We start from the raw sequence: 22,635 nt of genomic DNA, 5'->3' as shown, positions 1-22,635 counted from the left end.
TAAAGTACCAGCCCCAAATTACAAGTATAAAAAAACTGTTATTTATAAAGTTACTCTCATAAATACTACCTTAAATGATATAAAACCTACGTTTATTCAACCTTTACTGCAAACTTCACAAATTATAACACTGTCAAACGCATTTTTGTATCTTTTTGTTATGCAGAGGTTAGGTTGAATGTGCCAATGAAATGAAAGACACTAGGTGTCCAAGTTACCTATTGTTGGATGGGAAAGAAAACAAAAAAACTTCTCTCGTTGCCCAGACCTCTGGGCTTCCCAGAAGACACTTAGCTCACAAATTTGCTGGACATTATTATTATTATTTTTTGCGGTAAGCGGGCCCCTCACTGTTGCGGCCCCTCCCGTTGCGGAGCACAGGCTCCGGACACGCAGGCCCAGCGGCCATGGCCCACGGGCCCAGCCGCTCCGCGGCATGTGGGATCTTCCCGGACCGGGGCATGAACCCGTGTCCCCTGCATCGGCAGGCGGACTCTCAACCACTGCGCCACCAGGGAAGTCCAAAATTGTTTTTTTAAATACGAAAAACCTTACTAATGTTATAGTTAGAATCACTGGGTATAGGTTTCATCTATCTCAAAAAGGGTAGGGATAGTAGGACTTCAGAATTCTATTCCAGGATACACAAGTGTTTAATTTTATAAATTATTATATTCATCCCCAAATTTGCTTTTCTCAGATGAGTATTATTTCTTCCTCCGTTACCTACCTTTTGTGTTTACTCCACTATAGTTTGTGTGCATTTAAGGCATTTAAGTCTTTTCATAAGGTTCCTTGTCTGAACTAGGACATCTTGAAGATTTCCAGCCACATGCTCCCAAGAGGCCCCTCAACCCTGTCTCTCTCCAGCTTCAGGGACCCACGGAGGGAGCAGAGCTGGCCCAGGCTGAGTCAATTTCAACCCTTTTCCTGGGATCACAGGTCTTTCGGGAAATGGAAACATTGAGAACTTTTGACCTAAAATATTGTCTTTGTCCTATGTATCCACTTAAGCATCCTTCCTTTCTTTCTTTCTTTTTTTAACAGACACTAGGCAATTTTTAATATACAATGAAGATCACAGGCGCTGCGTGGAAGCATTAACTCCCAGTGCAGTTCAAACTGCAGTTTGCAACCAAGACAGCGAAGCGCAGAAATTCCGATGGGTGTCTGAATCACAGATCATGAGTGTTGCCTTTAAGTTATGCTTAGGGGTGCCATCAAAAACTGACTGGGTTGCCATCACTCTGTATGCCTGTGACTCCAAGAGTGAATTTCAGAGATGGGAATGCAAAAATGACACGCTTTTGGGAATCAAGGGAGAAGATTTATTTTTTAACTATGGCAATAGACAAGAAAAGAACATTATGCTTTACAGGGGATCAGGTTTATGGAGCAGATGGAAAGTTTATGGAACCACAGATGATTTATGCTCTAGAGGTTATGAAGGTAAGAAGCTTGGAATTTTTTTTTTTTTTTCCTTTCTGTCAAGTCTTTCTCATCCTCTTAGTTGGAAACGAATTCAAGGAAATAAGCATATTCTTGTTTAGTCTGTACTAGAAGAGTATTAATTGATTACTTTTGTGTTTGGAGCTATTCTGTGTTCTGTGAATGAGTAAATGTGGTACAAAGCCCTAAATGATACTTTAGCTATTTGTGATTAATGAGAAGACATTTCTTGTAACTTTTGCTAAGATTTTTTTTTAATAGTGGGTTACCGTTTTTAAAAATTACTTTTCACTGTAATCTTTGACCCAGTGTCTTCCATTTTACACTGTATGATTGTCGTGATAAGAGTTTAACGAAATGTTTCTTTTCCTTTGGTTTACATTACCTCTGAACAAATGATCCGTGGAACAACATTCTTTACCAATTCAGACTGTGTAAAATGAAATCTTGATAATTTTGGTTTCTAAATGTTTCTAATTTATTTGTTACCTTATGGGTATTTAGAGACATTATGTAATCAGCAAATCAGAAAAGCTAAGGAATTCGCTTGTAAACTAACCTTCGGCGTCTTTAGTCTGCTGTTTTAGAAAGTGGTAGCACCCGTGGGGCAGGAAATAATTGTATATGTAGTTGGTTCCTTCAACTCTTGAAGGTTAAATAAAATCAGAGTATCTAGTCTTCTCTCATCTTGGCCAAATTTCGTTCTCTAGTGGCTGCACAGAAAAAAGATAAAACAAAAAAGAACTTGAAGCCCTTTACAAAGGCTTCTTGAGTCACATGATGTTGTAACCACTTTCCAGGTTTGGACACTTGATTTCTGTGAAGTGTGATCTAGAACGACCTCAAGGTCAGAGAAAGAGCCTGCCTCTTGGGGCAAGAGATTAAGCTGTTTGCAAAATTACTATGTTACTGAGGCTGCAAAGGTTGGTTGAACTTAGCTTACGGCAGGTACGCAGATCACCGGAGTTCAGCCCTTTGCAAGGTGATGATTTGACAGCTTTCCATTTTCCTTCTATGTTCTATAAAGAGAGGAAGAGAGTAGGAACTGAAGAAGAATGCGAAGGAGGGCTCAGAAAGAAGTTATCCCAAGGCTTTTACTGAACATAATGTAGGTTTAGAAATTACCTAAGAGGCAACCTAAGTAGCACAGCATTTCAGGAGAAACTTGTCAGAAAATGATAGGGCAGGACAAGGGTGAACCAAACTTGACTGAGTCAAATTCCACAGGTGGGACAATAGTTCTAATTGAGGAATCCAACACAAGAAAGTTTGGTGTTAAGAGATCAGAATTCTCATTTTATTTTAAAAGATATCGCTGAAGTTCTGTAGTCCTCTCTCCACCCCCTGCCCCTACTTTCTGGTCTTCTGTTTGCTTTGAGAAAAATATGCATAGGATTTAGGATAGTGGTTCTCAAACTTTAAGATGCTTAATAGCCATCTGGAGAGCTTGTTAAAAATACAGATCCCAAGGTCCCCCCCCCACCTAGATTCTAAATTAGCATATTGGGGGAAGGGCCTAGGAATCTATTGAATTATTTTTATCAATACTGTGTGGCTGGATGCAGATGGTCCATTGACCACACTTTGCATACTCCCTAAGTCTCTCCCAATACTTAAAAGATATTCCTGCTAGAAGATCTAGCCCTTCAGAGTGATCTTGCAATCGATTCATTGGAATATGCATTAGAAGTAAAGACAATGCAGAGAGGATGTATGCAGAGTCTTTGTCTCTCTGAAGAAAACTTGGGGAAGAAAACTGTCTGAGGCCAAGGATTTAATTTTGAGTGATCGACTCAGACTTTGTAGACTTGGACGGATCTGAGGATTGTCTGCAAGTGTGGCCCTCAAGAGGAAGAGTCAGTTGAGTGCAGTGACGGGTTTGGGTTTTAAGTGATTTCTTTCCATGATGTGAATTGGAGATTTATGCTAAAGTTCCTACCCTTTCTCGTAGCCGTTGTTGAGGGACTCAAGCGGAGCCTGGCTGGACAGGAGTGGTTGGAGGGGATTGAAGTTTTGACTGTGTGTTTGGGTTACACAACTATAAGGTCATTTTTCAATCTAGAGATTCAGTAATTCTCTGATTCCAACCGAGGGGAAGGATGGCCTTTTCCCTGTTTGGAGGAAATGCAGAAGTCAAAGTTGTTGTCAGTAGAGCTGACTGTTTTTGGCTCAAGAGAGCAAAGAGGAAAATCTTATTGCAAAAGACAGCAGCATAGAAGTGGTGCTAGAGTTTTTCCCGAGGACACACGTATCCAGCAAAAGACAGGAGTTGCAAGAGAAGGGAAATACAAAGGAATTCCCTGTGTTAGTGTAAGAGCTGTGATCAGAAGCGTAAGACCGATCCTTGCAGTAACCTTGTGATTGGAAAGTAATCGTTCAGGAGATTCACATCCATTCTAAGTACAAGTCAATGTGTCTCTTCTAGCCATGTACACACTCCTGGGCAATGCCAATGGGGCAACCTGTGCATTTCCATTCAAGTTTGAAAACAAGTGGTATGCGGATTGCACAACTGCTGGGCGATCAGATGGATGGCTCTGGTGTGGAACCACAACAGATTATGACGTGGATAGGCTATTTGGATATTGTCCATTGAAATGTAAGTAACTTTATCATCAAGACAATTTTGCCACGTTTAGTATGCAACCTAGTGATCAGACTTTGTGTTTACTGAGAACATTTCTTCCTCCAAGTGACTTCTCATTTCCTCTCTCATCATACCCCACCACAACCCTCTACAGATGTCATTGTCCCATTTTATAATGGAGGGAGTGATCCATATTGGCTAAAGACAAGAGCACAGATCTTCTGACTCTCAGCCCTAGGCTGCCTCAAATGACCCCTTTATTTTCACTAACTACTACTTCTCCTCAAATTCCACCGTTACTGTCAGTTATTTTCTAAGACTTCAGGGCAAATTATACTGTATATGATGCAATATATACTTAATGCCACAGGTGGGCATCCCATTTTCCAACCCCCCCCAATGATTTACCTTTATTAAACTATACATCAAAAACAGAATTTAAGCAATGCCACAGCCTTGGTTTTGATGGACAGAGAGAGAGAGAGAGAGAGAGAGAGAGAGAGAGAGAGAGAGATGTGAGTGGCTCCTGAATTTTGTGTCAATGTAATGAAAAGGGGTTCCTCACTGAGAAAATGATAGTAATGCTACTCTTCTTAAATTAAGTTTAAGAAGACTATTATTTAATTTAACATAGCTTCAGTGGAAGTCAGTTATGTCTATGCTTGGAGGGGTTTTAAAATGAAAATGTAAGTCTTATTGCAATGATGCAGAATAAGTGGCATTGCATCGTATTGAAGTGAGGGGGCCATAAAAATTCTTGGTGTCCTTTCCATGCTCTAGAATTTATAAAGAAGCAGGGCAGCAGGTTTTGGGTGGGGTGGATGAGGGCATTCGTGTTGGAAGGCAGGGATGGGGCTGAAGAAGACAGAGGAGGAAGTGTTCTTGGCTTCCCTCTCTCCATCACCCACACCCTCCTCCTGCTGCCAGCATCGGCCTTCCTTTCCTTCCCCCTGAACTTCTTACCCCCAACCTCTTGCTACTTCAGACTCTGTGGATCAGAGCTCCTGTTTCCTGCTGTCCTGCCAAGGGGCGGGCGCTGGGTCAGAGCCTCAGATACAGCCTGGGCTGATTGTGAGGTCACCTGCGTTGCAATAGTGCCGCGTACCCCACTAAACTTTCAGGATCACACATCCACATACCATCGCGGCATTCCAAGCGTTATTGTAAAAAACAGTCCAATTTACAAACATATCTTAGTTTGTCAAGTTAAAGACAGAATTCCAAGAATTGTGCTTATTTATCTCTTTTGATTTTTAATCCCTAAACATCTTACTAAAAATTAATTTGATTTCTCAGCCCCATAGATTATTGTAATTCCCCTCTGGGTCCAGTCCCTCAGTTCTGGGTGAATACTCACAAAAACTCAGTCTTCCTGTGTTCATGGTGGAACCGCTCTCCCATTCTTGGGTGAGGTAAATGCATTTCTGTTTTATAACAACTTTTAAAGGTTTGATTCCCATGAAAGGTTGACTGATGTCTGATCTCTATATTAGAAGGCTTTTTGTCTGAAAACAAAACTGAACATTTTCCTCATAAGATAAAGCGAGACTTGTTTTTCAGTGATTGAGAAACATCTTCCTCTGGACTTTGTAGGAATGGTATTTTCTAAATCCGTTATCATGGAGTGTCTTGGGGCTACAGATCTCACGGGTCCAGCTATAACATCCTGCACTTACATGGTGTTGACAGGGACGTTGTTGGCTGCATGTATGATTTAATGAATCATTAAATGGAGGACAAATGGCCAGCCACTAATCATAAAAAAAAAAACAACACCTTGGCTAGACATGTGTTTTAGAGATAAACTGGGTAGGCTCTAGAATAAGCTTTTAGTCTCATTGGTTCCAATTTATGTCTTCCAAAGCAAATTATATATTTGGCCTAGTTAATTGTAAAGGTAAAATAACTGGAAATTTAAAACACTTTTGATTTCAACATGCATTACAATTTTAAAGCACATTTTATACAGTCCATGCCTTTCTTGAAGGGCTTTGCATTTTCCCAAACTCTTTCATTGTCTTTGCTTTGTGTGTTTTTTTCAAAAGAACATTTTATTTTATGTTAGCCTTAAACTAGCAGATTCAATACAGGAAGACGAGGTCCCAGCTGTTGACCTATTGACACTCAGTACATGCTCTTCATTGCCCTCTGTAGTGTTTATTGTAATGTTTTCCTTCTATTTAGATGTTTATTTTCAAGTATCAGGAGAACAGGAAAAGGAAAAGACTCCTTTCTCTCAATTCCCCATAGCTTGCAATTTTAGCTTTCAGAGTCAGTTATGCTGGTTTACTGTGGGAATTTGAACCATCTGGGGAGATACAGAGTCAGCAAACCTATGCATGCATTGAGAAATAGGTCTTAATCCCTTGATTGAAAATGCAAAATACCCTTTCTTTAAATGAAGAGAAGCATCAAATTGCATTTCTTTCTTTGGTCCTTTGTAGCCCTTTCCTTCATTTCTGGATGAGAAAATCATCCCTTCCTTCTTTTATATCTCACACTTTCTACCACACTACAAGCAAAACCTCCAAATTTCTAAAAATATTTGTTTAAAATAGCTCCGACTTCAAGTAAACCTCAAACCAGTCTCATCTGAGTGATCTCACTTACAGGACGAAGAATCCATTTGCACATTAAACTAGTAAGACCTCAGACTGTGGCAATTTAAATTTAACATTACTAATTCAAATATATTTTTAGGTGAATATATAATAATTTTATAGTTAAAACATCTTAGAAATGTCTATGCTGTTGCCCAAATGAAATGTTGATATATTTTTCTTCCTCTTTGGTGTTTCATGAACCACAAATTTCATATCATAGTGTGTGGTAAGTATATGAAAAAGGTCACTTCCTTGTCAGATACAAAGAATCACAATTACATGCATATATAAAGTGTGGGCTATATGTGTATGTGTAATGTTGGCTGTATGCATATATATGGTGTAGGCTCTATACACACGGACAACTGTCCAATTTGTTAGCAAGTTGAATACTCCTCAGAAAATTTGAGAGTTTACGTAATCTTTTCCTTATAAATAAATGAAAGGATTATGACTTCACATGACTTGTAAGTAGAATTTTACGTTATTAAAAAGACAAAAGAGAAGTTTTTATATCATGAAGCACACAAAAATATTTCATCTGTTGACTCATTTCTCAAACATCTTATGTGTAAAATGCAATCGATAATATTTATCCATCTATATTATTGGCCTTTCATAGACTGTAGCCACATTTATAGAGTATATTGGGAATCATAAAATAGCAAAGGAAAAAATAAGGGAAAAATTTTTTAAATTTAAAAAAAAATTTTGAATTAAAAAGTGTTTTACTCTGAGCGAAGAAAAGCTAACAATCAGCTATTGCCATGTTTAATACGTGTGTGTTTAATACGTGCTAGAGATAAGAACATGAGACTCCAGAGGTGGTTAACAATTTACTAAGGTCGACTCACCAGTGAGTGACAGAGTCTGGAGGCAGGTCCTGGTCAGTCTGTCTGTGGAATCTATGACCTTCCCCTCTAATGCCTGTGTCTTTGGTCTAAAAAGACCAAACTAGAATGTACAGGTGAAATATCCATTGCTGAGAGAAGACATATTTATTTTCTCTTCTCCCTTTATTATTGTTTTTCTAGATTAAGGAAGTTGGGCTGGCATCTCTATTCTTAGTCTGTGTATTTGTCTCACTTCCCAACTCATCTGATCTCAAATGTCCTAATGGAAAAATAGAGATGGTGAGTCCCTGTCTTTCTGGAGGCACATGAAGGAGATGGAATGCGGTCGATCTTTGAAAACTCCCCCTCTTCATTTCAGGAGTAAAGAAAATCTCATAGTCACTTTAAAACTGATTAAAAGAAAGAAAAAAAGGAAAAGATAATGCTTTAGGCAATAATGCTACCAAGATTGTTTGAAAGATATTGTTCACTGAAAATTCTTTCCATGCATAATGTAGTCAATTCCTTTTGACTTCTTTTACAGTCGAGGGCAGTGAAAGCTTATGGAATAAAGATCCGTTGACCAGCATTTCCTACCAGATAAATTCCAAATCGGCTTTAACTTGGCACCAGGCGAGGAAGAGCTGCCAGCAACAGAATGCCGAACTCTTGAGCATCACAGAGATACATGAGCAGACATACCTGACAGGTAAAGATGTGAAAAGAAAACAAAGTTGTGAAATCATGATTATTTTATTTCCGTATAGTTTAACTTAAAAGCATGCAACACGAATAATTCTAGACATCATGATAGAGTCAGTCCTAAGCAGATGGTGCAGAGGGTTTGAAAATGTGCACCCTGAAAAAGACACCTGGGATGGCGAATAGGTTTCAACTCATGAGCCAACTTTCTTCTGTCCGTTGTGTCAGTGTCTAGAACTTGTGCTGAGAACGATTTGGAGGATTTATTTGGGCTCAGAGTAGAAGATGCTACAATCAGTTAGCGATGCCGTTCTTGGACACAAGACACGGGTGCCATACTGGTCAAATATTCTAGGTCTAGCTTGAAGCCATTGGTTTTCCATTAGCGTGGGAGAATTTAACATGATAAACTGAAGAGCTGCCACCACAAACAGGGACAAGTGAAGAGCCGTCCTTTTGCCTCCTGTCTTTCAAATTCCCAGACTCTAATGGTTCTCAGGTCTTATGGATACTCTTTCTACAATGTTTGTTCTTTTAGCATTTGTTCTTATGAGGTTGTGAAGATGAAAAGGGCCAATGTTTGCTTGAGATGAGAGGGTCTGTTTTAGCTTCTGCAATCCACACTTGAGGAGCGGAGAGGTCAGGACCAGAAACGAGTGTGGGAGATAGAGCATCCTTGACTCCCTGCTCTAATCCCCTCCCTCCCGTTCACCCTGACCCTGCTTACTAGCTGAAAGTATCTCGGATCCAGTGACCACCATGTTCGAAAACTCTTAGTGGCTTCTCATTTCCTATCAAATAATTAACAACACACCTTTGCCTGACATTCAGGGGCTGTCACCTGTCCACTGACTGCTGTTCCCCTTGTGCATTTCGCAGTCTTGACAAGAGAAAACTTTTGGGTTCCTCGTCTATGTCTCATACTTTCTCACCTCCACATCTGTCCCCATGGCATTTCTTGTACCTGGAATTCCCCACATTTTATACAGTGGAAATGCAGTCTTCTCTATTTCCATCTGCCTTTCTCTTATTTGTTTACCACTTTTACAGTGGTTACTTACATATGTCCCACTTCCCCTACAGGACTATAAATACATTCGATTTTATTCATTCATTCATTCTACAAGATGGGTGATTTCTCTGTGTGAGGCATTATGCTAGCTCCTGGGGACACAGCAGTGACCAAAGCCTGCCGTGTCCTGTCCACGTGGAGCTTAAAGTCCAATGGGGAAAACACATAGACAAGAAAACAAGCAAATAAATACAAATTATAAGCAAATTGAAGGCTGTGTAGAGAATGGATTTGAGAGGCAGATGGCTGAACGTGAGGAATGTCTTGTGAATATGTATGTCCTCCCGAACCCTAAAGAGATTCACACGGAACCTTCCGGGAAGACAGTCTCAAGGGATGTTTGCTGACTGACAAGTGAGGATGCAGCACAAGAAAAAACATTATTTAGAACTTCAGCCTCACGTTTGGACCAGTGGTCAGTTTATGGTGAGAAGACAGTAGTTCTTAAGTGTGAAGTTGCTTATCAGTCACCAGGGAACTTTGTTAAAGTGAAGCTGCCTGGGTGCAAACCCCAGAGACTGTAGATCAGTAGGTATGATGTGCGGTCCTGGAATCTGCATGTTATCAAATTTCCAGGTGATTCTAGGGCAAGTGGATGGGGACCCCACTTGGCAAAGCACTGGGTACAGTACCTGCTGTATCAGCAAAGCCTACAGATTGCCTCTGCCTGGATAGCAGGCAGCAGAGCTCAGGAGTAAGGAGCATAGACTCAGGAGCCTGACCGCCTGGGCCCCGGCTCTGTGAAGCTGGGGGACCTTGGGGGCGATTACCTGAGGCTGCTGTGCTGCAGTGGGAGAGTGTGTGTGAACTGTTACAAGGGACAGAGCTGTCCCCAGCCTTGTCTCATCACCTAGGATTCCCTTTCTCCAGCTCTTTGCGGGTGATCCTCTCCATCAATTGGAACACACTTCTCCTATAAGTTATTATTTTTTAATTGAATTTGAAGATGTTGATTGCATTCTATTTTGGGCAGGAAAAAATGTAACATGAATTTTTTTAGCACCACCTTGTGAAATACATAAAGCATTATTGGGTAAGAAAGACTTTTCTAGTCCATGTCCGAGGACTAAATCATGAGTACTAGCTCCACTGTAATGAAATGTTTCTTGTACCAAGTATAACATTTAAAAATTTTCTGCTTTCAGTATAGGCTGCAAGCCACCATTTTCTTTCGGCCATCATTAAAGAGATTGACAATAGAAAAGCAATGCGACCTCACTATGGGCATTCGTGAGCTCAGAGATGGGATTACGCCTCTGTCTGCTCAGTGATTCTGTTTTGTGTTGGTCCTTGGGGTCTTTGTATGCAGTATTGGGGCAAAGTATTGGGGCAAAGCAAAGAGGGACCAATATTTGCAACCATGTGTAAAAATAAGGAGAAAAAGAGGAAAACAGAGACAGAGATAAGACAAAATTTATGTAGGTGATTAAGGAAGAGAGAGAATGAGTTGAGACAATCCTGGTGTGATTTGTGCTGGCTTGCACGGGTTAGAGAAACCTCAGAGTTGAAATGGTTTCACTTGGCTTTTTTTTTTTTTTAAGGAATCCGTTTGCGGGTTGTGTTATCTTGACTCTTCTGAGTTTTGCTTGTGTTCTGGCTTTTTGGAAGCCAAGGGACAGAGCACAGGTTACTTTTGAACTCTTCCCCAGTTGCTAGGGGAAAGAGGCTCTATGAGCAGGACAGCATCTCTGGGCCACTCACTTCCTCATTCCTGGCCCCGCTGTCAGCCTTCTGGCTGCAGGAAATGCTTCTCTAATCAGCAAGGACTATTACTGTGTCCCCAGGAGCGCAAACAAGCCCTAAGAGATTGGGAGGCTGAGTTCACCTCAGATACTTATTTGAATCTTCCAAGCCTCCGGAATTTCAGTCAGCAAATTTTAACTGAAATCCGGGTAGGAATGACTTCTCGAATGAGATTTGTAATATTTCCTGCTTTTCTTTAAGTCAAAAATGCCATGCATTAGGGGACAAAAAAAGTCTGATGGGGAATTTAAAAAATAAACCAGACTTTTGTTTTCTAGAGGGAAGATATTCATGACATTTGGGGTTTATCGGCATATATTGGGGAAGACTAGAAAATCCTGGGGTGAGTGAGGGATTGACCTCTACTCCATTCTGGAAAATAGTGCGCTAACATTTTTTAAAAACCACACATAGTTACGCTTTTAAAATATGATTTCTTTTATGTGAGAATTTTGAGTAGTAAATTTCATTTTTCTAAAAGGTATAAGCCTCTTATGACTCTGAGATCAAATTAGCTGTTATTTATTAAACAGCTGTTGTGTGTCAGACACTGAGCTTTATTTCTAAAGCCGACACCAACCTTGTAAATGAGTAATATTGTCCCCACTTTATAGATAACAGATTAGGAGGGAGAAGGTAGGAATTTTGCGTAATGCCGCCCGTTCAGAAAATAACTGAATTGGAATTCAGCACTGTCTTTCCATTACGCTCTGACAGGGTCTCACTTAAAAATAAGCAAGGATCTGGTGGCCCCCCAAAGCACTAAAGGGAACCTTTAATTTAGATGTCAGCGGCTCCTTGCTCCAGTAAATTTATTCTAAACTGGCAATCTGATTTCACATTATCTGCTGGGTTAACGGCTTCTGCCCAGCGGCCAATTCTTATATCACCCAGGGTCATTTCATCATCTCTTCTACCCTCAAAAATGTTGGGACACCCTATTGAATCCTCAGTTCCTGAATCAGATTTATAACTATGTCTGCATAGGATTCGGATTTATAGAACTGAAATAAGATATAGGAAGTGAAATTGGCTAGTTACTTCGATTGTTTTTGCCAGTTTCCGTATGGTGCTGGGTGGAGAACAAGTTGGACCACAGTATAGAAAAGAACAATACAGCGTACTATTGGACAGTAATACGTCTTCTATTACAGCTAAGTTCAAAAGTAGGTATAAACTGTTTCAGACGATACATACAGGAAAATTAAACCTTAAAAAGTTTAGCATGTGGAATTGATGCTTTGTGTAATAATACTAAAAAAAATCTGGGGGCTTCCCTGGTGGCGCAGTGGTTGAGAGTCCACCTGCCGATGCCGGGGACCCGGGTTCGTGCCCCGGTCCGGGAGGATCCCACATGCCACGGAGCGGCTGGGCCCGTGAGCCATGGCCGTTGAGCCTGCACGTCCGGAGCCTGTGCTCCGCAACGGGAGAGGCCGCAACAGTGAGAGGCCCGCGTACCGCAAAAAAAAAAAAAAAAAAAAAAAAAGAAATGAAAATTTGGTCATCTTCTTTATAAAATTAAAAACACTTTAGAGAAAAAGTTGTGGATGACACTCATCAGCTTTAAGTGATATATTTAACACAAAGCTTGAAATTTGTTTGTAAATCACACTTTTTGCCAACCCGAATTCAACATGGAGTAATAACAATAATAATAATATTAATAATAGCAATAGCTTACATTTATTGGGCATATACTGTGTACTAGGCCCTGTTTTAAGAAGTATTACTTAATTTAATTCTTCAAAACAAGCCTAGGAGTACCTAGAGTAGATAAGGAGAGTCTCAAAGGATAATTTCCTTAAAGAGTGATCATCTTTTCTCATCATGCCAAACATAGTAATTTAATTAAGCAATCTCAGGCAAAATCTAATTTATTTATTCCTACAGTTCTGTTCAAAAATTTATAGTTTTGAAAATTTAGATATGCGTATTTTATTATAAGTTTTAAAACATACCAGAATATTTTGGGGAATAGCTATATCCAACATATACAAGGAACTCATACAACCCAACATCAAAAATAGACCCCCAAAACCCGAGAAAAACCAAAACAACTTGAAGAGACATTTTCTCAAAGAAAACATACACATGAAAAGATGCTCAACATCGTTAATCATCAGGGAAATGCAAATCACAGCCATCGTGAGATACCACTTCACACCAGTTAGAGTGGCTATTATCAAAAAGACAACGAAAGGCAAGTGTCGGCAAAGATGTGGAGAAAAGGGAACCCTCATGTGCTGTCAGTGGGGATGTGAACTGGTGCAGCCACTGTGGGGAACCGTATGGAGGGGCCTCAAAAAACTAAAAATAGAACTACCATGGGGTCCAGCGATTTTACTTCTGATTATTTACCTGGAAAAAAACCAAAAACACGAATTCAAAAAGACATATGCATTCCAGTGTTCACTGCAGTGTTATTTACAATAGCCAAGATGTGGATACAATGTTAAGTGTCCATTGATAGACAAATGGATAAGGAAGATGTGGTATATATACATACATACAATGGGATATTACCCAACCATAAAAAATGAAATTTTGCCATTTGTGACAACATGGGTGAATCTAGAAGGTATTATGCTAAGTGAAGTAAGTCAGAGACAGATGAATACCTCTTGATCTCACTTATGTATGGAATCTAGAAAACAAAACAAAATGAAAACAGATGCATAGATACAGAGAACAAATGGGTGGCTGCCATAAGGGAGGGCAGGTGGGGAGTAGGTGAAATAGTTAGAGGATTAAGAGGTACAACCTTCCAGTTATATAACAACGTCATGGGGATGTAATACACAGCATAAGGAATATGGTCAATTATATTGTAATAACTTTGTATGGGCACAGATGGTTACTAGACTTATTGCGGTGACCATTTCGTAATGTATGCAATGTCAGATCGCTATGTAGTATACCTGAAACTAATGTAATATTGTATGTCAACTATATGTCAATAAGAAAAATAATTTATGAAAAAATCAATGTTCAGTGGTATTTAATAAAATAATTATTAACATAAAATATAGTATCAACATGACACTGATCCTAGAATGACATTTCTAAGGTACAGACTAGTAGACAGGCATCTCCTCCTGACACCTTATAAGTTATCTATTTACATGAATGAGGTGAGATGGCCGTTTTTGTTGGTTTCTTTAATTTACCCTAAAGAGACATAAGTAATAGTTTAGTACTCAAAAGAGTTTTAATAACTATGTAAAATAATTAATGAACTAAAGGGAAACCATCAATGAGATGAATAACTATAAAATTGATTTACTATGAATGAATTTCTATCACTTCATTATCAGTATTTTCTTTGTAATGAATACAGTCATAGTCGATGATGCTCATTGCAGAGATTTAAGACTAGAGAAATATTAAGATTTTCCCTTTTGATGATGTCATTTCCTTGACATAGCTTGTAATAAGTATTTTATTTTTTGGTAAAATTCCAACTTTGGAGAACCAAATGCTGTGTCTTCACAGGTAAACCAGAGTGAGTTCTGCCATGAACTGTTGTCTGGGGAGGGATGACATTTATCAGAAATATCTTTTTAGTTCATGGTTCTTTATTTAAAGGTGCTCTAACATCTAAACTTATCTGGAAAATGTATGATTATATCAATAATAGTAACTCACAGGCAAATTTAATTTAAGCAAGGGTTGAATTCACTGGAAACACCAAAGTGAACCCTGGGTGCAAGTCCTAATTTACTCATCCTCTGTTTCACTCTCCACAAGTTTCTTAACCTCTCTGTCCTCAGTTTCTTCATCTGTAAAATGAAGGCCCTGGACGAGATACCTCTCAAAGCGTATAAAGTACCTAAGGGCAAGAGCTGTACTAACTCAGACTTTTTTTTCCTACAACACTTGATAAAGATAAGTGAATCTGAATTAATTTTCACTGACTTTTTACGTGCTAGTAGTTAATTTCATCCCATTTTTATTACTTTAAAGAAATTACACAATAGGGTTTACTTTTCAGTAAATAACTCCAGTATTGGATTCAGTTCAGTTCATTAAGCATTAACCTACCTAATCAGTATCAACCCAGTCAGTATCCTCAAGCGGCTGCTCCCTTTGTCAGTGCCTTTCTGCCAGATGCTGGATAAGCTGACAGCATTCCGGTCACGTTTCTCCAAGCACGTGATCTGTGCTTTTATGGGATTGGGGAGCAAAAAATGTGAGATATGATTCTGGGGCATCGAGTCACTGTAATCCCCTTTCATCTGATTTTGTGACATGAATGTGTGTATATATAAGCTAATGAAAATTTGGGGAAAATGTCGGTGAATTTGGATAGCTTAGTTGGTTGCATCAGAACTAAAGGGTCTGGGATTTGATGTCATAAGAACCCAGGTTTAGGGACTTCACTGGCGGTCCAGTGGTTAAGAGTCCGTGCTTCCAATGCAGGGGCGTGGATTTGGTCCCTGGTCAGGGAATTAAATCCCAAAAAGAACCTAGGTTTAAATTTCAACTCTGCACATGACATCTAAACTCTTTGGGTGTCAAATTCCTAACCTGTACAATGGAGATGGCAGTACCTAATAAGAGTTTGTGAGGATTGAAAACAAGCGAAAACAGTGCCCTGAATATAGTAAGTGGTTATTCTCACCATTGAAAAATGTAACTGGGGAATATATCCTCTAGAGAACAGTAAATATAAAGTGGTCCGTTTATGATTGCCCTTTATGTATATAGACACTTCAGGTTGGTATTTTATTTAAGACAAAGGATAGTTTTCCTTTCCATTAATTCTTTTAAATCAACTAAAAAGAATATAGAGAGAACAGCAAATCCATGGTTTTTAAAAAGTTACAGGTAATAACACATTAGAGTTGTTCAACCTGGGCGGACTGAGGTCCATGTTGCTTCTGTTTTGTTTTTTATTGCATCTCAGGCCTAGCACAGACTTTGAAACATTGTAATTATGATTTATGAGCTGCCTAAGTGTTATTCATAGTAGCACAAGCGCTTAGTGTTTAGTTTTTAATCATCATCTTAATGAGGAAAAAAATGGATGTTTTAAAATGTCATCGAGTAAAATTCTGAGCGTAAGTTCTAAAATATGAGGTCGGGTAATAACTTATGAGAGTGAAATAGATTGAAGTGTGTGGTAAACTTTTTCACGATAGAAAACGGTGACCTTGGTACAAAAGAAACCTTAGTTTTACTCTAAAATGAAGTAAACATGTTTTTGTTTGACGATAGTCAAAGAAAGTCTTCTCCAAATTAGAAGCACATTCACACGATCCTATAGAAGTCATCAAGATGCCGGGGGCTGAAGCCAGGTCACATCTGGGTTAGACCCTTAGCGAGACCGTTGCTGGCTTATCTGTGTTCTCACCTCTGTTTCTTTACATGCCCATGGAGGTAATGGTTGTACTTGCTTCCCGCTGATGAGAGGATCAAAGGAGACATGCTCGGCATGATCTTCGTTACTTCTCTCTAGTACATTTTGGTTCAAGTACCTAATTCTGAGTTTGATTTCACCATCTTTTCCGAATGTCAGTTTTGTTTTTGTTTTGCTTTTGTCATAAAGGGTTAACCAGTTCCTTGACTTCCGGACTCTGGATTGGACTGAACAGTCTGAGTTTCAACAGTGGATGGCAGTGGAGTGGGGGCAGTCCGTTCCGATACTTGAACTGGTTACCAGGTAGGGTTAAGCTCATCTGATTAACTTGGTGGCGTTAAGCTGGTTGAATTCAATTGCCTTTAATTTAGCTAGGTACCCTGGAGACCTTCATCAGCTCACATGTAGATCTCAAAGAGAAGAACTGGGAGATTTCATCAGGTACAGTTTATTTCTCACCTTGCTCTGAAACCTGCCAACTAGATTTGAATACTCTAACACCATAAGGTTATTCCAGCTTTCTGGGATAAGGACCTGTCTTGTCTGGAAGGATAATCACACAGGTCAATAGAGGACTCTGTTAAAGTATATATTCGCAGAGCATCCTTGATTTGCTAGGCATTATATTCAAAAATTTGATTTTATATTTATGATATATATATATAATATATAATGCTACATAGTATATTCAAAGATTTTGTACATATTTATTTATATCTTCACACACACTATGAATTTAAGAAATTTAAATTGTTTCAGGCTGGAGAATTTCTCATTATCTTGAGCCATGAGATATTTGCAGTATTTCTGTCATCGTTATAATGATCTGAAGGTCTGTGTTGAAGCCATTTTCTCCTATTTTTAATCGACTAGAGTTGGATTAAAAATAGTACCAGCCACAGATTGTAATATTCCATACTAGCATAATCATTCATGAGCAGTTTTGTTGACAGTTTGTAGTTTAATTGTAGAAAAACACAGGGGATGATCAAGCCTTCAACGGCTTTCCCATTTTTTGGAGGACAGAAAATACTCTGAGCTAATTATTTCTATATTGTTGTAACATAGAGGTAACAGAACATAAAAGGAGACTAGATGATAAAGATGTTTTACATATACAGAAATTATTCTGAGAAAACAAAAGGACCAATGATGACAAAACGTCTTCATCTTATTCACCAGTACCAACCATTGTTAGTGGCTGCTTAAGGCACTCTTCTGAGTATGATTCTCCACTCCCAACCCAGGCCCCATCCTGTACTAATCTTGATTTATTAGGAAAGTGTGCAAGTAAGGATTAGTGATGTCTCCCGTAGGTGTGGGAAAGGACGGGTCACATTTTCATTTACCAGTTCTGCTATGGAAAATACTGGTGTGGTTTTTCTTCATATGATCAGACTTCTTTTTTTAAAGCCATCAAACGGTTTTTGCATTTGGCTTAGAAAATTAAACTCTCCACATTTTCCATGTTACCGACTTATGGTATTAAAAACTTTGAAATAAATAGATAATATTCGGAATATGCTAAAACATGAGAGGGAATTTTTAGAGCATATACGTCGGTTTAAACTGATTAGATTTTACTATGAAATTTGACTTTCAATGGACTCCTTCAGTGCATGATGTTTACAGGGCTGTCAGCTCTGCTTTCCTCTGGAATATGGTAAGTAAACACTGCTGCAAGGGAATATAAGAGGTGCTATTTATGAGTGAGAATTGGATATGTCTACTTACTGACTCAGTCACACTAAATTGGAGAATGCCAGTTGGCTTAGTCAGATCATTAGACAATAATAATCACTTGTTGGGGGATTAGAGTTTATTCTTTGCTGCTTAATTATTGTAGGCAGATCATTTTATTTATTACTCAGTTTTAAGTGATGATTATTGTAATATTTAACCACTTGCATTCTGAGAGTTCAGTGAGAAAATTGAGGGGTCTAGATTCTGTGAAAGTGAGGAATAAAATTGGAATATTAATGAGAAAGGAAAAGAAATATCCTTCCTTATTAAACCAATTCCTGAGGAGTAGGCGCAAAATTAAACCACCTTCTGAAATAATATGAGAGTTTCTTCAAATGAAAATTAGAAACCTTGTGGAACATTAGAAGTTGTTATTGTATAAGTTGTTCAATCAGCCTTCAACTGAGTACTTAACAAGTAAAGCATCTATTAAAATACATCTACATTTGAAGTGAGAATAGTTTACACAAAAGGTATAGAAGTGTGAACTCAAATATATAACTATAGTAACCGTTTAAAGACAAAGAGTTGATTTATTAAAGTAGGTCTTGTGTTCTATTGATAAATAACTGTCTTACTATGATTTACCAGCTCATATATTAGATAATAACCGTTAGCTGTAAAATGCATTATTGCTTCCGAAAGTTTCTTTCTAGTGCTGGTACCTTATCTGTTAGTTCAGTTATACGGGAATTTTGGTCATACTATCAACACATTTAAAAAACATCTTTATCCTTATCACTAACAATTTTTTCTTTGTGTGCTGTTCAAGCAACTTCCAAAAGTTTTTGACAAAGCCTTTATGGAGCAGGTGATGTGATTCCCATCTTTCGGGAAGGGAAAATGTGGTCCAGGTCCAGGTTTAAACATGTCAGAGGTCACAAAGAAGAATCATTGACAAAATGTGACTCATCACCCTGTCTTCTCTTGTGAGATGGAGGAAGGTTTTAGAGCACTGGTTTCAAAATCATTTATTAAAGTGGTGGAAAAGCATGAGAAATGTGGGCATCTATGCATGTATCGATTGCATTAAGAACGTTGACCTGACCTGGTTCTTTAATCCGTTTCCAGTAAGCAGTGAGATGAGAGGTTAGCTGCTAAAAGTATTCTTCAATAGGCTGAGTTGAAAATCTTGAGAGAGAGTCTGAGCTCTGGGAGTACTTTATCAGCATTTACTACGGCACATTGCTGTTTCTAGCATCTCTTTCCTTCTCTTTCTCCTCGCATTGCCTTCTTTCCTGCCTCTTCTTTCTAACTGGAGAAGGTTTTCCCATGTCCAGAAATTCTCTGGCTGGTCCACAGTTAGCTTGACTTAGGCTTCTGGGGAGGTATCGACAATGTTGAATGTGGCTGATTTGGAACATCGTGTGTTCTTTTGTTATTTACCCCCCTATCATACGTAAAATAACCCAGTGTGAAGATTGTTCAGGGTTTAAGGTTTAGCTTTATTGTTTGATATTGTGGGGAAAAATTTATTTCAAAGAAGTAAACTTATATAATCAACATTTCAGGTATTGGAATGATCCAACATTGAGAAAACGAATAGACACCCAACATGTCTTTTGCTCTGCAGGCACTAAATATTTATTCGTGAATGTGTAGCAGAAAGGGTGGGGATCCATTAAATGCCAAGGATAAACGCACGAGGCTCTGGGGGGGGTCTATTTACTTGTAATTCCTATAATAGTCCCACTTTTATTTTTTCTTTTCCCCAAAGGAAGTCCATCAGCGGAACCAGGAAAAAGCTGTGTGTCACTAAATCCCGGGAAAAGTGCTAAATGGGAAAATCTGCAATGTGTTCAGAAGCTAGGCTATATTTGTAAGAAGGGCAACACAACTTTGAATTCTTTTGTTATCCCCTCAGGTAAGTGATCTATTTGATCTGAAGTGTATAAAATATTATAATTTAAAGATCAAATTACAGTCTAGTCCTAACTGTAGGCAATGACAGGTTTTGTTGATCATTTATGGTATCAACTTAATGATATTCCTACAGAATATCTTTTTGGTGGTTGCTAACCTTTCCTGAGTGTGCTGGAGTGTTTGGGCATGAGCAAAGCCTTTGACACAGCATTAATAAAAATTTTATCTTCACAGCTGCCCTGTGAGGTAGGTATTATTATTCACACATTTTACATGAGGAAAAAGATATTCAGAGGATATAAAAAACTCGCACATGTGACAAAACTGGAATCCAAGCTAGGAAATCAGTATCTGAAAGGAATGTTTTTATTACGTCCTCACTATTTAATGGCGTATCTGGGCGCCAGTGTTATTTAGTTTAACATGTACACTGAAGTCTTCACCAAAATGGAATAAAACATCCCAGAAGTAGTCACTGAATTTTATATATAGGCTAGACCAGCGGGAAAAAAATGCAATTATGCTCTCTTTTATAATTGTATAGAAGAATTAAGCTACTAAGCCCAGAATGCATTTTTTTCTTCAAATTGACAAAAAGCAAACTAACTATTGATACATTTTTTTCACCATCACCTGTTTTTGGAGAGACACTTAATACTTCATGGTCATTTATGTGTGTGTATATATATATATTCTTCTTGGGAAATCTGACAGCGTGGCATTCTTCACTTTTTCTGCTCCTTGACTTTTAAAAGCAATTTCATTTATTTTAAAATATGATTGACATGGCTAGAAAGTCTATGGTACAACATGATAAAGAATAATAATTTCTTCCAATTCTTACTTCAGATTTGCAGTTCCTCTCTGAATAACTGTGTCTGGGTGTATAGCCTTACCTAGTTATTCTATGAATATATGAATAAATATGTTTGTAATTCTTTTTGTCTGTTTTATACAAATGACAGCATATGATACATTTTGCTCTACTTTTTTCACTTAATAACAATTTGGGGCATCATTCCATACAGTACATAGGTAGCTTCTGTGTTCATTTTTATGGCTGTACGTTAGCCATTGCAGGGAGAGACCATATTTTTTTTTAACCAGTCCCCTGTTAATGGAACTTTAGTTTACTTCCAAGTTTTCATTATTACAAACAATCCCGCAGTGAGTAACTTTATACATCTGTCATTTGATGTGTGTGATTATTCCTAGAAGTGGAATTGCCAGATCAAAGAGTGGGTGTGTTTGCCATTTTAATGGATACAAATATGGTGGAGCTCTCCAATGGATATAGATGAGGGTCCCATTATTGGGTTTGATTAGACTTTACAGGGTCACCCTTATGGCTGTGGGCACGCCTCAGGGAGACCTCAGTCATTTTTGTATTTCATCTCCTCTATTCCTCCCATACGAGAAGTGGTACTGATATAATCCTTCCCTCTTGGAAGAGCTCATATAATTCCCCTTCAGAAGGTTTGGAATTACCACTTAGGGGGTGAGGAGAATGGTGGTTTTATCATGTCTGAGGTGAGGAGGTAGAATTCTGTAACTTGGCCTTGTTCCTTAACCCCCCAGTTTTAGTTTCCTATCTATGAAGTGGAAATACTAACACTTGTTCTTCCTGTGAATGTTTGTTCATATTGTCAAGCACTCAGTCCATTATTCTTATTTCTCTGCTATGCCTGTTACCGGAACCAAACTTGGGTCTGCTGGTCTGCGTGCAGTAAAGCCAGATCTACTGACACCGGGTTGTGGTGAAGGAAATTGCAGGGTTTATTGCAGGTGCCAAGCAAGGAGTCCAGGGCAGCTAGTACTCAAAACACTGAACTCCCCTATGGGTTTCAGGAAAGCATTTGTAAAGTCCAGGCGAGGGAGGTGGGTTGCAGGGTATGTGATCAGCTTGTGCAAAATTCTGTGATTGGTTGATGGTGAGGGAACATGGCAGTGTCCCAGGGGTTGATGTTATCAGTCCTTAGGTGCCAACACGCTCCTGATCATCAAGTAGTTAATTTCTTCCATTTGGTGGTGGTTTTAGCATCTGTGAAACAACTCAGGAAGCGTGCATCAGGTACTGTTATCCGGGTACTTCAGAGCGGAGCTCCAGCAGAGGATGTGGGGGAGGGGTCTGTCCCAGGAAGGCCCCCTAGGGTCCTGCTCGGTTACATGCCTTACTTGCTTCACTTGCTAACTTTCACTTCCCATTGGTTTTTGAATTTCTCTATACTTCCTGGATTAATCATTCTGCCTTATGTATAAACTCGAATAAACCAGAGCTTGGAAAAGCATATCAGAGTTAGGATTATGAAGCATACATTATTGGTGACTTTTTTGGGCAAGGGTTCCACCTCGTCCCCTGTTTGTCTTTGCAGTGCCACCCTGTTCGTCCATGATCCCTAGGTTGATAGAGCTGCGCTGTCCAGTTCAGTAGCCACTAACCGCGTGACCACTGAGCACAGGAAATGCGGCTAGTTCCAACAGAGATTTGCTGTGAGTGTAAAATACACGCTGGACTCACAAGACATAGCATGAAAAACAAAAGTGAACGATCTCATTATTTTTTAATTGATTACATATTGATATGATAATATTTTGGATCTATTGGGTTAAGTATGATGTATTATTATAATGAAAGTTACCTGTCTCTCTTGAGACTTGTATTTAACTGGCAAATGTATAAT

General features: G+C 38.9%; 1 protein-coding gene across 1 annotated transcript in view; it reads left to right on the top strand.

Moving 5' to 3' along the window:
* MRC1 (mannose receptor C-type 1) overlaps positions 1-22,635 on the top strand; it is a 95,129-nt gene that overhangs the window by 12,257 nt on the left and 60,237 nt on the right. The window contains exons 2-6 of the mRNA XM_029238675.1: positions 1,048-1,449; positions 3,875-4,048; positions 8,017-8,181; positions 16,538-16,651; positions 19,809-19,955. Coding sequence (XP_029094508.1) covers positions 1,048-1,449; positions 3,875-4,048; positions 8,017-8,181; positions 16,538-16,651; positions 19,809-19,955 — 1,002 coding nt within the window. The remainder of the gene's footprint in view (positions 1-1,047; positions 1,450-3,874; positions 4,049-8,016; positions 8,182-16,537; positions 16,652-19,808; positions 19,956-22,635) is intronic.

Source organism: Monodon monoceros, unplaced genomic scaffold, assembly GCF_005190385.1.
Source record: "Monodon monoceros isolate NGI ecotype Baffin Bay Population unplaced genomic scaffold, NGI_Narwhal_1 Super_Scaffold_21, whole genome shotgun sequence".
Lineage (NCBI taxonomy): Eukaryota > Metazoa > Chordata > Mammalia > Artiodactyla > Monodontidae > Monodon > Monodon monoceros.
Note: the sequence above shows the minus strand (reverse complement) of the source record. Positions and strands in the feature narration are given on the sequence as shown.